Here is a 16,659-nt window from a genome sequence, read left to right as displayed (position 1 = left end):
AGGGTCATGAACAACTCTAGACATAAAATCGGTGGTGGCTCATGGAAGTGGATATGTAAGAACAATATCAATAACAACCTCATACTTTTTGCAAATGATGGAACTTTCAATAATGAAGGACATATCTGAAAAAGTTCACAAATATCCATTAGATTTTGGTAAGATTTCTAAGTATTGCAAACACCGGCACTTGCTCCAAACATTCATAAATGTAATACAGTGGGCACCACAAAACACAGAAACATAGTACCCCATGACTACATTATCAATGAGTCACAACCAGAATCAGTCAACTCATGCAATTACATAGGTGTAACTATCCGTGGGGATACTAATTGGAATGATCACATAGGGTCAGCTGTAAGCAGGCAGACTTTGGTTCATTGGAAGGGTGATGGGAAAAAGTGGGAACCAGTCCAGAACGAATATTACTTATGAAAAATTCTTGCAACCTGTCCTAGGATACTGGCCAAGTGCGTGACACTCATAACACACAGACTGTCAGGGTAAACTGAACATATACAACGGACGGCATGAATGGTCAAAGGTTTGTTTGACTCTCATGTGACTTGTCATATGAAAATGCTGAAAAGCCTGAACTTGCAGACACTTTGAAGATGCCAACTATACCTCAAGTACTGCTAGTAATGTAGTTTCAAGAACTAGTTTATGCACAGAATATACTACAGTCCCTACATATCATTGCAGTAGGGACTGCGAAGAAATTAATACATTGAACAATGGGAAATATCCTCTGTCATTATTTGCTGAGTATGTCAAACTTAGCAAAACTTTAACTACAGCTCACAGAAATTTCAGTGATATATTCCATAACCTATCAGGTGAAGCTGAAGACAATTTTAGAGTCATCACTCAAACATGCTCCTTTCTTGGCTTCATTCACATAAAAATTTGATGCATATACTGCACAAGTCTTTGTCTCCCCCCCTTCCCCTCCCATCCTCTCTGTATCCATCTCTTCCACCCCCATCTCTCTGCCCACTTCATCATCCCACCTCTACCTGTCTATCTACTCCTCCATACCCTCTCTGTCTCTTCACATCCTCCTCTCCCCCTCTCTGTTCATCACCTACGCCCTGTCTCTTCGAACGTAACTCACTTTCCCCCCTCTCTCTCAGTCCAAATCTTTATCCCTCCCTTCACTTCCCATCTACTCCTCCTCCCCCTCTTTTTGCGTATCTCCTCACCAACTCTCTCTGCCTATTCTCTTCCTCTCGACCCATTTCCTCTAGCCCCCTACCCACCTCTGTCCATCGCCTTTTCCTCCCTCATTTCTTCTGTCCATCTCCCCCCCCCCTTCTATTACTGTCCATCTCATCCTCCCCTAGTCTGTATCAATCTCTTCCTGCCCCCTTCTAGGACACCTCCTTCTTCCCACCACACATGCTATTCATCTCCTCCCCCCCCCCCCTCCTCCTCTCGCCCCTATCTCTGTCCCTCCTCTCCTTCTCACCTCTGTCTGTCCATTCACTTCTGACCCCCCACACCTTCCTTCTCCCCTCTCTCTGTCCACCCCTCCTGCTCCCCCTCTGTCCTTGTCCATACCCTCCAGCTCCCTCCCCACGTCTCTCCCCTCCTCTATACCTCTCACTACTTTTCCACCGTCTATAAAACAGGCCACTACAACTGTCAAAACACAATTGTCATGCCAAGCAGCCTATATGTCAGGGGCTTATAAACTCTCTCACCCACCCCTGACATGTAGACCGTCCTGAAAAGCAGGTCAATAAGGCAGGCCCATATTACTAAAACACAACATACCTGTCATGCAGGGCAGCCTACACATCAGGAGCTGGAAAAGTTGTTTCTTGCCTCTGACTACGGCTGCACTGCAAAACAGATCTGTAAGGCAGGCTAATACTGTTCCCACCACATGCCTGTTGTGTGGGGCAGCCTAGGAGCCACAGGCTGGGTAAAACACATTTTTGCCTGTATCTCCTTATAAACCCCACTGTGATGATACTCTCGAGGCCTTCTGTCTCTGTACCAAATTTGCTTGAAAGTGATGCAGGGGTTTAGGAGGAGATCCTGGTCATACATACGTACATACACTCACTCTCATATTTCAGGTAAAGAAAAATTATGCCAGAGTTACTAACTAACTCTGAACAAAATTCAGGTTCTAGATAACAACCTTTTTAACAATTAAGAGACATGAGATTTCAATCTTAGCTAAACTGAAGTAAATGTTCAAACATTTCCCTACCATAATACTGCTATGCACATCTACCAAACCACAGTGCTACAAACAAGGTCATGTATGTACAGTATGGTATCAATTATAAAATTTTTGGTATAATTATTGTAGACAATAGTCTTATAGGAGTGTGGTATCTACAATGCCTGCAAACTCCATATTAATGGAGTATCTTTAGCAACAAGGGTCTGAATCTACATGTAACACAACGGAGACCACACACATGGTGGGGAAAGTAAAAACAGCCTGGGTGACTGGATATGATTAAACATGAATGTATGCATGTAGCAACACAACGTGTACACCTGCCACATGAGCCATACAGCTGGCCGAATCTTGGAGCACATTTACACAATCTTCAAGCCTGACAGAGTTGTCAGCAGAGTTCAGTCTGGTTGCGACACTAGCTGGTCACCCAGATCACCAGATATGTCAGTGTGTGATTATTTTGTATGGCTAGCCTTTGAGCCTAAGGTGTATCGCAACAATCCCCATTGTCTTCAAGAACTGCAACATTACATTTTGGATGAGATTGCAGCAATTCCAGCGTCCAGCTTCGATCTGCCATGAGAAACTTGCTGACCAGGACCCAAAATGCCAAGAGATTAATAGTGGTCATTTTCAACACCTATCATAGCCAGGTTAGTACTGTATTTCCTTCTCTTAGTTGTGTTTCTTTGTACCGCGGAACTCTTGTTCTCCGGGACCACTTTCACTTGCCCCACCCTATATATTTCAGAAGAACAGCAGTTGTTGTTGTTGTTGTTGTTGTTGTTGTTGTTGTTGTGGTTGTGATCTTCAGTCCTGAGACTGGTTTGATGCAGCTCTACATGCTAATCTATCCTGTGCAAGCTCCTTCATCTCCCAGTACCTACTGCAATCTACATCCTTCTGAATCTGCTTAGTGTATTCATCTCTTGGTCTCCCTCTGCGATTATTACCCTCCACGCTGCCCTCCAATACTAAATTGGTGATCCCTTGATGCCTCAGGACATGTCCTACCAACCGATCCCTTCTTCTAGTCAAGTTGGGCCACAAACTTCTCTTCTCCCCAATTCTATTCAACACCTCCTCATTAGTTACGTGATACACCCACCTAATCTTTAACATTCTTCTGTAGCACCACATTTCGAAAGCTTCTATTCTCTTCTTGTCCAAACTATTTATTGTCCATGTTTCACTTCCATACATGGCTACACTCCATACAAATACTTTCAGAAAGGACTTCCTCACACTTAAATCTATACTCGATGTTAACAAATTTCTCTTCTTCAGAAACGCTTTCCTTCCCATTGCCAGTCTACATTTTATATCCTCTCTACTTCGACGATTATCAGTTATTTTGCTCCCCAAATAGCTAAACTCCTTTACTACTTTAAGTGTCTCACTTGCTAATCTACTTCCCTCAGCATCACCCGACTTAATTCGACTACATTCCTTTATCCTTGTTTTGCATTTGTTGATGTTCATCTTATATCCTTCTTTCAAGACACTGTCCACTCCATTCAACTGCTCTTCCAAGTCCTTTGCTGTCTCTGACAGAATTACAATGTCATCGGCGAACTTCAAAGTTTTTATTTCTTCTCCATGGATTTTAATACCTACTCCGAACTTTTCTTTTGTTTCCTTTATTGCTTGCTCAATATACAGATTGAATAACATCGGGGATAGGCTACAACCCTGTCTCACTCCCTTCATAACCACTGCTTCCCTTTCAGACCCCTCGACTCTAATAACTGCCATCTGGTTTCTGTACAAATTGTAAATAGCCTTTCGCTCCCTGTATTTTACCCCTGCCACCTTCAGAATTTGAAAGAGAGTATTCCAATCAACATTGTCAAACGGTTTCTCTAAGTCTACAAATGCTAGAAACGTAGGTTTGCCTTTCCTTAATCTTTCTTCTAAGGTAAGTCGTAAGGTCAGTATTGCCTCACGTGTTCCAACATTTCTACGGAATCCAAACTGATCTTCCCTGAGGCTGGCTTCTACCAGTTTTTCCATTCGTCTGTAAACAATGCGTGTTAGTATTTTGCAGCTGTGACTTATTAAACTGATAGTTTGGTAATTTTCACATCTGTCAACACCTGCTTTCTTTGGGATTGCAAGTATTATATTCTTCTTGAAGTCTGAGGGTATTTCGCCTGTCTTGAACATCTTGCTCACCAGATAGTAGAGTTTTGTCAGGACTGGGTCTCCCAAGGACGTCAGTAGTTCTAATGAAATGTTGTCTACTCCCGGGGCCTTGTTTCAACTCAGGTCTTTCAGTGCTCTGTTAAACTCTTCACGCAGTATCGTATCTCCCATTTCATCTTCATCTACATCCTCTTCCATTTCCATAATATTGTCCTCAAGTACATCGCCCTTGTATAGATCCTCTATATACTCCTTCCACCTTTCTGCCTTCCTCTCTTTGCTTAGAACTAGGTTTCCATCTGAGCTCTTGATACTCATACAAGTGGTTCTCTTTTCTCCAAAGGTCTCTTTAATTTTCCTGTAGGCTGTATCTATCTTACCCCTAGTAAGATAAGCCTCTACATCCTTACATTTGTCCTCTAGCCATGCCTGATTAGCCATTTTGCACTTCCTGTCGATCTCATTTTTGAGACGCTTGTATTCGTTTTTGCCTGCTTCATTTACTGCGTTTTTATATTTTCTCCTTTCATCAATTAAATTCAATATTTCTTCTGTTACCCAAGGATTTCTACCAGCCCTCGTCTTTTTACCTACTTGATCCTGTGCTGCCTTCACTACTTCATCCCTCACAGCTACCCATTCTTCTTCTACTGTATTTCTTTCCCCAATTCCTGTCAATTGTTCCCTTATGCTCTCCCTGAAACTCTGTACAATCTCTGGTTAAGTCAGTTTATCCAGGTCCCATCTCCTTAAATTCCCACCTTTTTGCAATTTCTTCAGTTTTAATCTACAGTTCATAACCAATAGATTGTGGTCAGAGTCCACATCTGCCCCTGGAAGTGTCTTACAATTTGAAACCTGGTTCCTAAATCTCTGTCTTATCATTATATAATCTATCTGATACCTTTTAGTATCTCTAGGATTCTTCCATGTATACAACCTTCTTTTATGATTCTTGAACCAAGTGTTAGCTATGATTAAGTTATGCTATGTGCAAAATTCTAACAGACGACTTCCTCTTTCATTTCTTAGCCCCAATCCGTATTCGCCTACTACGTTTCCTTCTCTCCCTTTTCCTACTGTCAAATTCCAGTCACCCATGACTATTAAATTTTCGTCTCCCTTCACTACCTGAATAATTTCTTTTATCTCATCATACATTTGTTCAATTTCTTCATCATCTGCAGAGCTAGTTGGCATATAAACTTGTACTACTGTAGTGGGCGTGGGCTTCGTGTCTATCTTGGCCACTATAATACGTTCACTATGCTGTTTGTAGTAGCTTACCCGCACTCCTATTTTTTTATTCATTATTAAACCTACTCCTGCATTACCCCTATTTGATTTTGTATTTATAACCCTGTATTCACCTGACCAGAAGTCTTGTTCCTCCTGCCACTGAACTTCACTAATTCCCACTATATCTAACTTTAACCTATCCATTTCCCTTTTTAAATTTCTAACTTACCTGCCCGATTAAGGGATCTGACATTCCACGCTCCAATCTGTAGAATGCCAGTTTTCTTTCTCCTGATAATGACATCCTCTTGAATAGTCCCCGCCCGGAGATCCGAATGGGGGACTATATTACCTCCGGAATATTTTACCCAAGAGGATGCCATCATCATTTAACCATACAGTAAAGCTGCATGCCCTCGGGAAAAATTACGGCTGTAGTTTCCCCTTGCTTTCAGCCGTTCGCAGTACCACAACACCAAGGCCGTTTTGGTTCATGTTTCAAGGCCAGATCAGTCAATCATCCAGACTGTTGCCCCTGCAACTACTGAAAAGGCTGCTGCCCCTCTTCAGGAACCACACGTTTGTCTGGCCTCTCAACAGATACCCCTCCGTTGTGGTTGCACCTATGGTACGGCTATCTGTATCGTTGAGGCACGCAAGCCTCTCCACCAACGGCAAGGTCCATGGTTCATGGGGGGGAGAACAGCGGTACAGCTCTTTATTTAAACCTATCTAGCACCCAACTGAACTACTTACTTCATAGCTCTTGTATGAGCACCAACACCACCCTAATTTTCTGCACTAGATTATTGTGGTCTAGGGGTAGCGTCTTTGATTCATAATCAAAACGTCTTCGGTCCCGTGTTCGATCCCCGCCACTGCCTAAATTTTGATAAATAATCAGCATTGGCTGCCGAAGACTTCCGGCATAAGAAGTCAGCCTCATTCTGTCAACGGCCTTATCAAAGAGGGCGGAGGAGCGGATAGAGGTTCAGGGCACTCTCTTGTCCTAGGGGTGGGAAATTGCCCCTAAAGGCGGAAGAATCAGCAATGATCAACGACATCAGGATGCAGAAGGCAATAGAAACCACTGCATTAAAGACACGTAACGTGTATCCACAGGACATGTGGCCTGTATTTGAAGAAGTGTCATGATGATCTCTCCATTGGCAAAAGATTCCGGAATAGTCCCCCATTCGGATCTCCGGGAGGGGACTGCCAAGGGGGAGGTTACCATGAGAAAAAGATTGAATAATCAAAGAAAGGATAACGTTTTACGAGTCGGGGCGTGGAATGTCAGAAGCTTGAACGTGGTAGGGAAACCAGAAAATCTGAAAAGGGAAATGCAAATGCTCAATCTAGATATAGTAGGGGTCAGTGAAGTGAAGTGGAAGGAAGACAAGGATTTCTGGTCAGATGAGTATCGGGTAATATCAGCAGCAGCAGAAAATGGTATAACAGGTGTAGGATTCGTTATGAATAGGAAGGTAGGGCAGAGGGTGTGTTACTGTGAACAGTTCAGTGACCGGGTTGTTCTAATCAGAATCGACAGCTGCCCAACACCGACAATGATAGTTCAGGTATACATGCCGACGTGGCAAGCTGAAGATGAACAGATAGAGAAAGTGTATGAGGATATTGAAAGGGTAATGAAGTATGTAAAGGGGGATGAAAATCTAATAGTCATGGGCGACTGGAATGCAGTTGTAGGGGAAGGAGTAGAAGAAAAGGTTACAGGAGAATATAGGCTTGGGACAAGGAATGAAAGAGTAGAAAGACTAATTGAGTTCTGTAACAAGTTTCAGCTAGTAATAGCGAATACCCTGTTCAAGAATCACAAGAGGAGGAGGTATACTTGGAAAAGGCCGGGAGATACGGGAAGATTTCAATTAGATTACATCATGATCAGACAGAGATTCCGAAATCAGATACTGGATTGTAAGGCGTACCCAGGAGCAGATATAGACTCAGATCACAATATAGTAGTGATGAAGAGTAGGCTGAAGTTCAGGACATTAGTCAGGAAGAATCAATACGCAAAGAAGTGGGATACGGAAGTACTAAGGAATGACGAGATACGTTTGAAGTTCTCTAACGCTATAGATACAGCAATAAGGAATAGCGCAGTAAGCAGTACAGTTGAAGAGGAATGGACATCTCTAAAAAGGGCCATCACAGAAGTTGGGAAGGAAAACATAGGTACAAAGAAGGTAGCTGCGAAGAAACCATGGGTAACAGAAGAAATACTTCAGTTGATTGATGAAAGGAGGAAGTACAAACATGTTTCGGGAAAATCAGGAATACAGAAATACAAGCCGCTGAGGAATACAATAAATAGGAAGTGCAGGGAAGCTAAGACAAAATGGCTGCAGGAAAAATGTGAAGACATCGAAAAAGATATGATTGTCAGAAGGACAGACTCAGTATACAGGAAAGTCAAAATAACCTTTGGTGACATTAAAAGCAACGGTGGTAACATTAAGAGTGCAACGGGAATTCCACTGTTAAAATGCAGAGGAGAGAGCAGATAGGTGGAAAGAATACATTGAAAGCCTCTATGAGGGTTTAAAAGAGTTTTGGAGGACTTACGGTCAAATAAGGCAGAAGGGATAGATAACATTCCATCAGAATTTCTAAAATCATTGGGGGAAGTGGCAACAAAACGATTGGTGTGTAGAATATGTGAGTCTGGCGATATACCATCTGACTTTCGGAAAAGCATCATCCACACAATTCCGAAGACGGCAAGAGCTGACAAGTGCGAGAATTATCGCACTATCAGCTTAACAGCTCATGCATCGAAGCTGCTTACAAGAATAATATACAGAAGAATGGAAAAGAAAATTGAGAATGCGCTAGGTGACGATCAGTTTGGCTTTAGGAAAAGTAAAGGGACGAGAGAGGCAATTCTGACATTATGGCTAATAATGGAAGCAAGGCTAAAGAAAAAAAATCAAGACACTTTCATAGGATTTGTCGACCTGGAAAAAGCGTTCGACAATATAAAATGGTGCAAGCTGTTCGAGATTCTGAAAAAAGTAGGGGTAAGCTATAGGGAGAGACAGGTCATATACAATATGTACAACAACGAAGAGGGAATAATAAGAGTGGACGATCAAGAATGAAGTGCTCGTATTAAGAAGGGTGTAAGACAAGGCTGTAGCCTTTTGCCCCTACTCTTCGATCTGTACATCGAGGAAGTAATGATGGAAATAAAAGAAAGGTTCAGGAGTGGAATTAAAATACAAGGTGAAAGGATATCAATGATACGATTCGCTGATGACATTGCTATCCTGAGTGAAAGTGAAGAAGAATTAAATGATCTGCTGAACGGAATGAAGAGTCTAATGAGTACACAGTATGGTTTGAGAGTAAGACGAAGGTAATGAGAAGTAGTAGAAATGAGAACAGCGAGAAACTTAACATCAGGATTGATGGTCACGAAGTCAATGGAGTTAAGGAATTCTGCTACCTAGGCAGTAAAATAACCAATGACGGACGGAGCAAGGAGGACATCAAAAGCAGACTCGCTATGGCAAAAAAGGCATTTCTGGCCAAGAGAAGTCTACTAATATCAAATACCGGCCTTAATTTGAGGAAGAAATTTCTGAGGATGGACGTCTGGAGTACAGCATTGTATGGTAGTGAAACATGGACTGTGGGAAAACCGTGACAGAAGAGAATCGGAGCATTTGAGATGTGGTGCTATAGACGAATGTTGAAAATTAGGTGGACTGATAAGGTAAGGAATGAGGAGGTTCTACGCAGAATCGGAGAGGAAAGGAATATGTGGAAAACACTGATAAGGAGAAAGGACAGGATGATAGGACATCTGCTAAGACATGAGGGAATGACTTCCATGGTACTAGAGGGAGCTGTAGAGGGCAAAAACTGTAGAGGAAGACAGAGATTGGAATACGTCAAGCAAATAATTGAGGACGTAGGTTGCAAGTGCTACTCTGGGATGGAAGAGGTTAGCACAGGAAAGGAATTCATGGCGGGCCGCATCAAACCAGTCAGTAGACTGATGGAAAAAAAAAAAAAAAAAAGATTATTGTTTCTGGGTTTGGTTTAAGACTGAAATATAATAGCAAAAAGTACAAACATCGTGAGAATTTACTGTTCATATTTTTAATCCTTGTGTATATAATAAACAAAATGAATACACCAGCTCCAATTAGCAATAAATACAGTATCTGTCTATAAGGGGTGATCAAAAAGAAACAAGCTGGAAGCATAATTAAAGAAACCAGTGCCTGTATGTTAGAAGTATTGACCCTGGCTGTTGAGACACTTGTCCCACTGTGACACAAGACGATGAATGGCTGTCTCGTAAAACTCCCGGGGTTCCAATGTTAACCAGTTCCGCACATACAGCTGGACATCATCGCCCAAGGTGAATCATTTGCCCCTATGCTGGCATTTGTCTTTGACCAAAATGGCCCCCTTCTGATTCACTTCCTGCAGCACAAGACAACAGTGAATACCCAGCATTACTCGCAAACGTTGATCACCCTTTGTCAAGCGATCAAATCAAAACGAACAGGCAATCTTACATGTGGGGTCATTCTGCTTCACGGCAATGCGAAGCCTCATACAGCGAACACAGTCGCGGCACTACTGCAGAAATTCAAATGGGATCTTCTCGGCAACCCTCCATACAGTCCGGACCTCTCTTCCTGTAATTACACCATTTTTGGTCCCCTTAAAAAGGTTCTGAGGGGCAAACGATTCACCTCTGACAACGACATCCAGCTGTATAAGTGAAACTGGTTAACATCGCAGCCCTTGGAATTTTGAGATGCCATTTGCCGCCTTGTGTCACAGTGGGACTTGTGTCTCAACAGCCAGGGTCAATACTTCTAACGTACAGGTACCAGTTTCTGTAATTATGCCTCCGGCTCGTTTCTTTTTGAATGCTCCTTATACACAAGCTGCCAAAGAAAATGGAGTTGACAGTAGCATTACTACGAACTGCTAAAGTGAGTCTTTAATAAAACAAGTATTGACCTGTTATTTTGCTTTCACTTTTAGTTTTTCTAACTCCCACAGTGGGAAACAGTTGTGTACAAAAACAGCTCAGATGTAAAGACATGTCTGGTATGATGTTTTGATTTCTATTTCAAATGTTCCATGCCATTATATTTTCCTCCTGACTGGCCCTGTGAAAACACTGTGTGTGGGTGGAAATCTACTAATGGTATTTCAGTTACTGTGTGCGGGTGGAAATCTACTAATGGTATTTCAGTTACTTAGTGCGATATATTTCTACACTGATCATTATCAAATCCAGCTGCTCAAAGCTCTTACCTGAGAGTAGCGACGGGCACAACGCTTCACAGACTCTGTGTTGAGTGGCTGGCGGTGGTATTGCATCCAGTTCTCAACGAGGAAGTTGGCTGGCGATGGATCAGTGCAAACAGGCCCTTGAGTTGCCAGAACCAGCTGGCTTTCGAGAGCTACTTTTTCCTCCCTTGACCATTCACCATCCGCCAGTAAACTGTTCAGGTCTGTTACGAGGCTCTGCAAACAGCCAATGTTCACACAATATTTGGACATACGAAAAATAGGTGCCTAAGCATAAATTGCACAAAACTGCATGTTCACGAAGTTCCACAACTACTATCCTTAATATGACACACTAAAGAATCTATAATATTCACAGCTGTGTTAGAATACTCAGTTTATCTTACAGGTCTTAGGAAATAAACAGTATGGTATTTCTTTCTCTTTCTTCCTTTCTTCTCAACCATATGAAATACTTTTAAACTGGGCATAAGAGCATTGCTATTTATAAGTAAATATTGTTGCACTGAACGAAAATAGCATTCACAAATCAGATACATATGACAAGTTGAGCAAATTACATTTAACAGCGTCACACAAGTGTTAGCAAATGGTGTATGCAGCAAGTGACATCTTGTGGTTAAGCTTCTGCAACTACTTGTGACATGGCTGGTGCATATTATGCATACGCTGCTCCATCACCCCCCCCCCCCCCCCTCTCTCTCTCTATCCCCAGCATCAGACATGCACATGTTTGTTCCTCAGTTTTATTAAATACTTCATTTTTTGACACAGCAAATCTTTGCAGAGATTTTACGTTTTGCTACACAACTCTGTTGAGGCAGGAATGCTTTTCGCATACAGTAAAATCTCGTTTTCACTTGACTGTATTTTACCTTTTCATACTTTTTACACTCGTTTTTGCAGGTCCCAACAGCAGACCTATTCTCTCAATGCAATGCTTTCCTGCCATTAATGATTCCATGTTGCAACTTTTCCCCATTTTAAATTTTCTTTGACACTTCAGAACTTATAACACTTATTTGCAAAATAGATTTTTGCAAAAAAGTGCATTGTATTCCTACTCAAAGTCAGCCCTGGAACAAAGCAGAAAACATAGTCTATGCGCAAAGTTAGTGATCATGTAACATAGCCTCAGCGCGGTAAGCAAGATTTCACTGTCATCGTGTTGGGTCACGACCATCTGTATTATAGGTTTGCAGTGTTTGGAAAGGTAGGAAAGTATTCTGAGTCACTGCCTTAATTATAACAATAATCAAACAATAGTGATTCTAGTAGCAGCCTTCCTTCCACTCATTGCATTGTATTACAACAGTTTTAATTTAATTTCACAGTCATTTATACAAATAAACATCGCTTTTAAAGACTACCGTTTCTCTAATGGACTTTCACAAATCATTGTTACTTCTATGAGAAACATGCTTATCCGTACTATACATGCAGTCTTAGATTTGTGCAACCGGATGTAAGACGTAAATATTTCTGCTTCAGATACTCTGTAACATGATGACAATTTCTGCCCTCTTTCTCACCCCCAAGAAATCCCTGAGCTTTGTGACCTCCTTGTCAGCAAAAAGCTGTACATTTTAGTGCCTACTGTTCTCTGATTATGAAGACCGCCAACTTTACTGTTTTAATCAATATTGTGTTACAAGTTTTACTGACCATAATTTTATAATTATTATCAATAGTAAGTCTCACATTATAACACTAGTATCTTTTTAATGTGGTTTCACGAAAGACTTTTGCTTCCATGCTTTATTTACACCACTCGACATGATCAGAATGGAAAGAGAAACCCACGCGCATTTGTGTGTGTCATCACTCAGCCACTGCCTTTGTGATTATCATGAAAGCAGTGGTCAAATGCTAACACACACAAATGCATGTTCCCTTCTTCTTTCTGATCATCTCCAATGGTGAAAATAAAACACAGAAGCAAAAGTCTTTCGTGAAAGCGCATTAAAAAGATATTCATGTTGTAATATGAGACTTATTATTGATAATCATTGTAAAATTATGGTAAATGAAACTGTTAACACAATATTGGTTAAAACACTTAAGTTGGCACACTCTATAAACAGAGAACAATAGCCACAAAATCTACAGCTTGTTGCTGACAAGGAGGTCACTCGGCTCAAAAATGTCCTGGGCAAGAAAGAGGGTGGAAATTGTCGTCATGTTGTGGAGCATCTTGAGGAGGAATGTTGACGTCTGACATTAGGTTGTATCGACCCAAGGCTGCATCCCTAGTACGGATTGGCATATTTCACTTGGAAGTAACAATGATTCATGAAAGCCCATTATACAGATGGCTGTCTTCAAAAGTGGTGTTTATTTGTATAAATGACTGATTTAAATTAAAGATGCTGTAACAGCACACAATGAGCAGAACAAAGGTTGCTACTAGAGTCGTTACCGTCAGGTTGTTTAAGTTGCTGCAACTGTAAACAGAACACAGTCAACAGCAGATGTTCTGAATCACACCAGCACTGTCATAAAAAGAACTAGGCAAGAAGTCGTCTTGTCGTTAAAAAATATAAAAATGATTACCGTATATTTAATTAAAGATTCTGAAACAAAATGCGTCATACGATTAAACATCGCTAACAGTAGTTAGTAAAACAGAGTGTATGTGTGGACAACAAAAAATTTCCCGGTTAGAAACACACTTTTTCTTGGGTGAAAATACCCTATACTCCTTATGGAAGTACACATTTTCCGTGTTAAGTGACAACATACTTTCCCTCAGAGCTGTAAAATTTATCAATCCCTTGATTGGCGAAGGTTTTATACAACACCACATAACTTTCCGACACTTCAGGAAACAAAGCCAGCAACACACAAGGCATTTTGGAAACGTCTTTGATGTGCCATAACATTTACAATACATATTCTCAAATTAAGGAAGTATAAATACAAATCCCACCAAAAATCGCACTAAAATCGAGATTCTGATGTGCTTCTGTCAGCCAATTATAGTTCATAACCTGTGATCCTGCCAGCCACTGACAGCAGAAACTCAAGAGTATAGGACATGTGATGTAGTCAACCAATAACAACATCATTAAGTAGTGTGAATACACATATAGGAAAAGTTAATGGTTTAACTTAATATACATACAGCATACAGTATAACTACAAGAAAAGCTAAGCTTTCACGTCACAGCTTAAATCGTAGTGGCTGAATATTTCTGACAAGCACAATTATAATTTTCACTGCCGTGCACCAAACATTTCATACGTCACCTGGCTGGATACAACTATGTTCTGCCCAGCACTTTGACTTTTCCATAGAAACATCAATTAAGAGTGAAATTGCTCAAGAACTCACTTTCCCCTCTCTCTCTCAGAATAATTATAATTCTTACCACTGTTGTTGCATAATTTTTAATCTATGAAAGAACTAAAATAAATATGAAAAACTAACCTTGAAACTTGGTCTTTCTTAGTGTGTGTTACCCTCTAAGATATAAGACCAGTCCAAAAAACTTCAGAACATTTGTAATTTCGCACCAATGGTTATTTGGAGTGAAATGCAGTTAGCATACCTGCAAACTCCTGTGTTTACTGTGTAAAAGCTGGAAGTTTCACTGTTGTGTGTCTGTTAGCTATTGTTCAGTGATGTAGTGAGAAGAAAGTTGTATTGCACAGTTCATGAATTTCGAAATGTCAGAGTCAGAAGTGCAATGCATCTGCATTAAATTTTATGTGAAACTCAAGAAAACCTTAACAGACATACACCAAATGATGCAGGAACCCTACAGTGATGAGTGCTTAAGCCTTAATTGGTGTTATGAATGGTTCACACGGTTTAAAAATGTCCAGACAGAAGTTATAGATGACCCTCATTCAGGATGCCCTTCAGCGTCTACCAATGATGCTCAGGTCAGGGATGTTAATGAAATTGTGCGTGCAATTGAATACTGACTGTCAGAGAAATTGCAGAAGAATGTAACATTTCAGTGGGTTACGTCATGAAATCCTGACACAGCATCTCGGAATGCATCATATTGCTGCCAAGTTCGTCGCACACTCAAGTCAAGACCAGACAGATATTCGTCTCGCAATCTGTGCATGGCTTTCGGACTGCGCAAATGAGAACGAGATGCTCCTTAAGAGAATTATAACTGGTGATGAGATGTGGGTCTATAGTTATAATGTTGAGACCAAGGTTCAGTCTCCACAATGGATTTGGAAAGGTTCTGCAAGTCCAAAAAAACCTCATCAGGTCAGGTCAAATGTCAAAGCCATGCTGATAATTTTCTTTGACTTTGAAGGATTAGTTCATAATGAATTTGTGGCACAGGGACAAACTGTTAATCGATGGTACTATTGGGACGTGTTGCGATGCCTGCGTGAAAGTGTGACAAGGAAATGGCCTGAAATGTGCTGAGACAATTCATGGCTCCCACAGGTGGTCCGTGACTATTGCACAAAAAGTAAAATCACTGTGTTGTCTCATCTCCGTACTCTCCAGACCTGACACCTGCAAACCTTTTTTTATTTCCAAAGTTGAAAACCCATCGAATGGACGAAGATTTGCAACGACACACAAGATAAAAGAAAATTTGCCGACAGCACTCTGTGTGATCCAACAAAAGGTGTACTGAGACTGCTTCTGGAAGTGGAAATGGCATTGGGAGTGGTGTATTACTTGCGGAGGGGAGTGTTTCAAAAGAGACCATGCAATAGAAGGTAAGCAAGGAAAAATTTTATGGATGAAGTTCCAGAATTTGAACAGGCCTCGTACATCAGACGCAAACGTGCCAGTAAAATTTTAAATAATGGCATACATGGCTGGTCTTCTGTGACTGAAATTTTTCTATGTGGTTGGTCCTCAGTGTTAAGTTTTGAATGACAGTTCAATGCTTTTGTGATTTAAGAACGCCACTGCACATTCTCCTACATAACATAATTCATCTTGTGTAGAAGGAATTTATTTTGAAAGTAATACTTCTCAAATCGTCATTCACAATATTTTCCTGAGGTGTGTTAAAAATGCAAAAAGTAGTGCTGTCATGGTCATCAAAATAAGGCCCATGAGAAAGACGCATTGAAAGCATTTTGTTGTTAGAAAGTTATGCACAGTGTTTGACACATTTTGCTGTCAGCAAACACCTGTGTGTGCACTGTGTTTTGTTGTTGCAAATGGTGCACTTTTTTGCAATTTAAGTTTTATTTTGTTGTTTCTCTCTTGTCTAGGTTTTATTGCAGTAGTATCATTCTGCGGTAGCGTGCTAAAGCAAAATTCTTTACAATAGTAATCAGTTCCTACCAGTCAAAACTACAAAAATTTAACTGCAAACAAAAACAATGAAAAATTCCCAGAATTCTAAAAAATTCCTGGATGGAAAAGTTCCTGTGTTTTTCCCAGCTATCCCGGGGTGTATACACCCTGTAAAACTTAATATTCTACCTTTTCCATATGCTGACTACTTCTTTGAACACAACAAGGGGACTGTAATTCTATGATTCCAAAAAAAAGCACACCAGCACAAATGTAAAAGTCAGGTTGTGTAGTAACTTGATCATTGCCTATGAGTGAAGATTAGAAAAGATAGGAACTGTAGTTCTGTGGAAGGAAAAATGAACATTCTACAACACGTAGACTTGCATTTCGATTGCAAGTTCAATTAGAGAAGGACCTAGGACTTTCTGCTTCCGCCATTAATATAACTGTGAAAAATCAGCCCAACATTGACGCCAATGCAAGACAGTCCGGTTCCATGGCAAAACGTGTAAATACATTCAATCATCAG

At 40.8% G+C, this 16,659-nt stretch overlaps 1 protein-coding gene across 2 annotated transcripts in view; it reads right to left on the bottom strand.

Annotated features, from left to right (window-relative positions):
* Positions 1-16,659, bottom strand: part of LOC126412455 (putative mediator of RNA polymerase II transcription subunit 26) — a 277,940-nt gene that overhangs the window by 241,470 nt on the left and 19,811 nt on the right. For both annotated transcript variants that reach the window (XM_050082064.1, XM_050082063.1), the window contains one exon: positions 10,901-11,113. In XM_050082064.1, coding sequence (XP_049938021.1) covers positions 10,901-11,113 — 213 coding nt within the window. The remainder of the gene's footprint in view (positions 1-10,900; positions 11,114-16,659) is intronic.

The sequence above is a fragment of the Schistocerca serialis genome, chromosome 7 (assembly GCF_023864345.2).
Source record: "Schistocerca serialis cubense isolate TAMUIC-IGC-003099 chromosome 7, iqSchSeri2.2, whole genome shotgun sequence".
Taxonomy (NCBI): Eukaryota; Metazoa; Arthropoda; class Insecta; order Orthoptera; family Acrididae; genus Schistocerca; species Schistocerca serialis.
This window is presented reverse-complemented; position numbering and strand designations above follow the sequence as displayed.